This window comes from Austrofundulus limnaeus, unplaced genomic scaffold (genome assembly GCF_001266775.1).
Source record: "Austrofundulus limnaeus strain Quisiro unplaced genomic scaffold, Austrofundulus_limnaeus-1.0 Scaffold85, whole genome shotgun sequence".
Taxonomy (NCBI): domain Eukaryota; kingdom Metazoa; phylum Chordata; class Actinopteri; order Cyprinodontiformes; family Rivulidae; genus Austrofundulus; species Austrofundulus limnaeus.
In genome coordinates, this window is record NW_013952487.1 from 1684439 (window position 1) to 1686278 (window position 1840).

The 1840-nt window shown below is 36.8% G+C and overlaps 1 protein-coding gene across 5 annotated transcripts in view; it reads left to right on the forward strand.

The window, feature by feature from the left end:
* adck1 (aarF domain containing kinase 1) overlaps positions 1 to 1840 on the forward strand; it is a 48672-nt gene that overhangs the window by 36529 nt on the left and 10303 nt on the right. For all 5 annotated transcript variants that reach the window (XR_001310500.1, XM_014011876.1, XM_014011875.1 and 2 more), the window contains one exon: positions 445 to 642. Coding sequence is in view for 4 of the 5 variants with exons in the window: in XM_014011876.1 (XP_013867330.1) it covers positions 445 to 642 (198 nt within the window). In the remaining variant the exon portion in view is untranslated. The remainder of the gene's footprint in view (positions 1 to 444; positions 643 to 1840) is intronic.

Genomic DNA, 1840 nt, shown 5'->3' on the forward strand with positions numbered 1-1840 from the left:
GTTATTACCAGTATGGTACAGCAGGTTGTGTGTGTGTTTAATGTGCTGTAGTTTGTCTGGAGCCGGGAGAGCTCTCTCCACTGTGTGACTAAATGTCTCTGAAGTTCAAGTCGCTTTTAGGAAAAAAAAAAGATTGATTAATTTAAATTCAAATTTTACTGTTGAACGAGAAGTTAATGTAAAGTGAGAGAGCGTCTGAACTTAATTATTTCAGCACATTTCATTATGATTGTAAAACACTGAGGATTTACGGTGAAAACAAAGAAAGCGTCATCTCGCAACTGCTGTGGAAATTGAAAACGATCATGTAAATGTATGTAAATGCAGAAACTACTGAGACAATATTCAAACTGCTCATGTCTGGAAAATGTTTACCCTGAGCTGGAAAGGTAAAGATGTTTAAAGTGTTTAAAAATATAATATAATATAAAACCTTCCTTCCAGGTCCTGCAGCCAGATTTCAGGATGAACTACTGCCGGCTCTGGATGTCTCTGATAAACAGGGACCTGGCCGGGGTGGAGCGTTACAGTCGCAGACTTGGGGCTGGAGATCTGTACCCCCTCTTTGCTTGTGTGTTGACGGCTCGCTCCTGGAACTCTGTGAACGCTGGCATCAGTTCTGTTCCCGTCACGCAYGCAGAGGTATGATGGTGTTTTCTGAATGCGTCTTCCTTTACCTTTGTTGTCAAATGTCATTAGGTTAAGGCACAATGAAATAAAGGTGTCAAAAAAAAAAGCCACAACATTCTCTAAAGTGATGCAAATCACCCGCTGCCATATGCCAGTGTTTTTAACTAAGATCATCTCATATTGGAAAATGACCGTTTCAGCTAAGCATTAAAGGAGACATATGATGCTTTTAAATCATTTTTTACATTTAAATCCTTCAGTTGGGGTCTATATAAAGTGGAACTGCAATGCTTAGGTCTGAGTTCCTCCTCAGTGTAATTCCACAAGCCACACCCCTTTTCTGAGGTGGGTCTGGGATCAACTCGTTTTAAGGCTGTCTCTTTTAATCCAAACTAGGTGCTTCACACCCCGCCGCCCTCCAGCTTCCAGACTGGTTCATTCTAATTTGATAGAGGGGTTTACGACTATATAGCTGCGCAGAAACTTTTTATTTACAAATTAAAAGATGTTAACAAGGGAAGACTTGACGTAAAATTGACGAAAATTTGAAATAATAGTTCAGAAAACGTCATAAAAAGTAAAGATATACAGTATATTGCCTCCTAGAGACTCAAGTTCACAACAAAATGTATTTAACAGCTAAAAAAAGTGAATTTTGCAGGATATGTCCCCTTTAAACTATTATCTCATGTTGGAAAATAACAGTTTTAGTCATTTTGTGGTAAACGTTGAAAATAATTGTCATTAAATCAATATGGTGACATCATGTCTGATGTCACAGTATTTTATTTTATGCATTGTGAATGRCTGTCATTACTACCACACCTCATTTTTGCTCATTACCTATAAAATTCATGGTAAATCCCAGATTTTTTCAAGGTAACCTTCTTAAAGTATCAGTAAATCATGAAAAAATAAACATATTTTGGCATCTTAATTCTGTAAGAACCAAACAAAAACACAAGAGCTAAGAGGTTAGCAGCTGCATGCCACAGTTACAGTGAACTGATCACAGGGTATGCGCCATGGAACTTAATTTATGGTAATATTTATGCTACAAAGTTGATTGTTTATATTATATTTAATAATTTAGTTTGAAAACTCACAAAAAGAAAGCATGTGAGAAAAAAAATACATTCCTTGCTTACAAAACTGGGTATTTCTAGTTCCTGCAATATTACAGGGAACTTGATGATACAGAGGATTACCT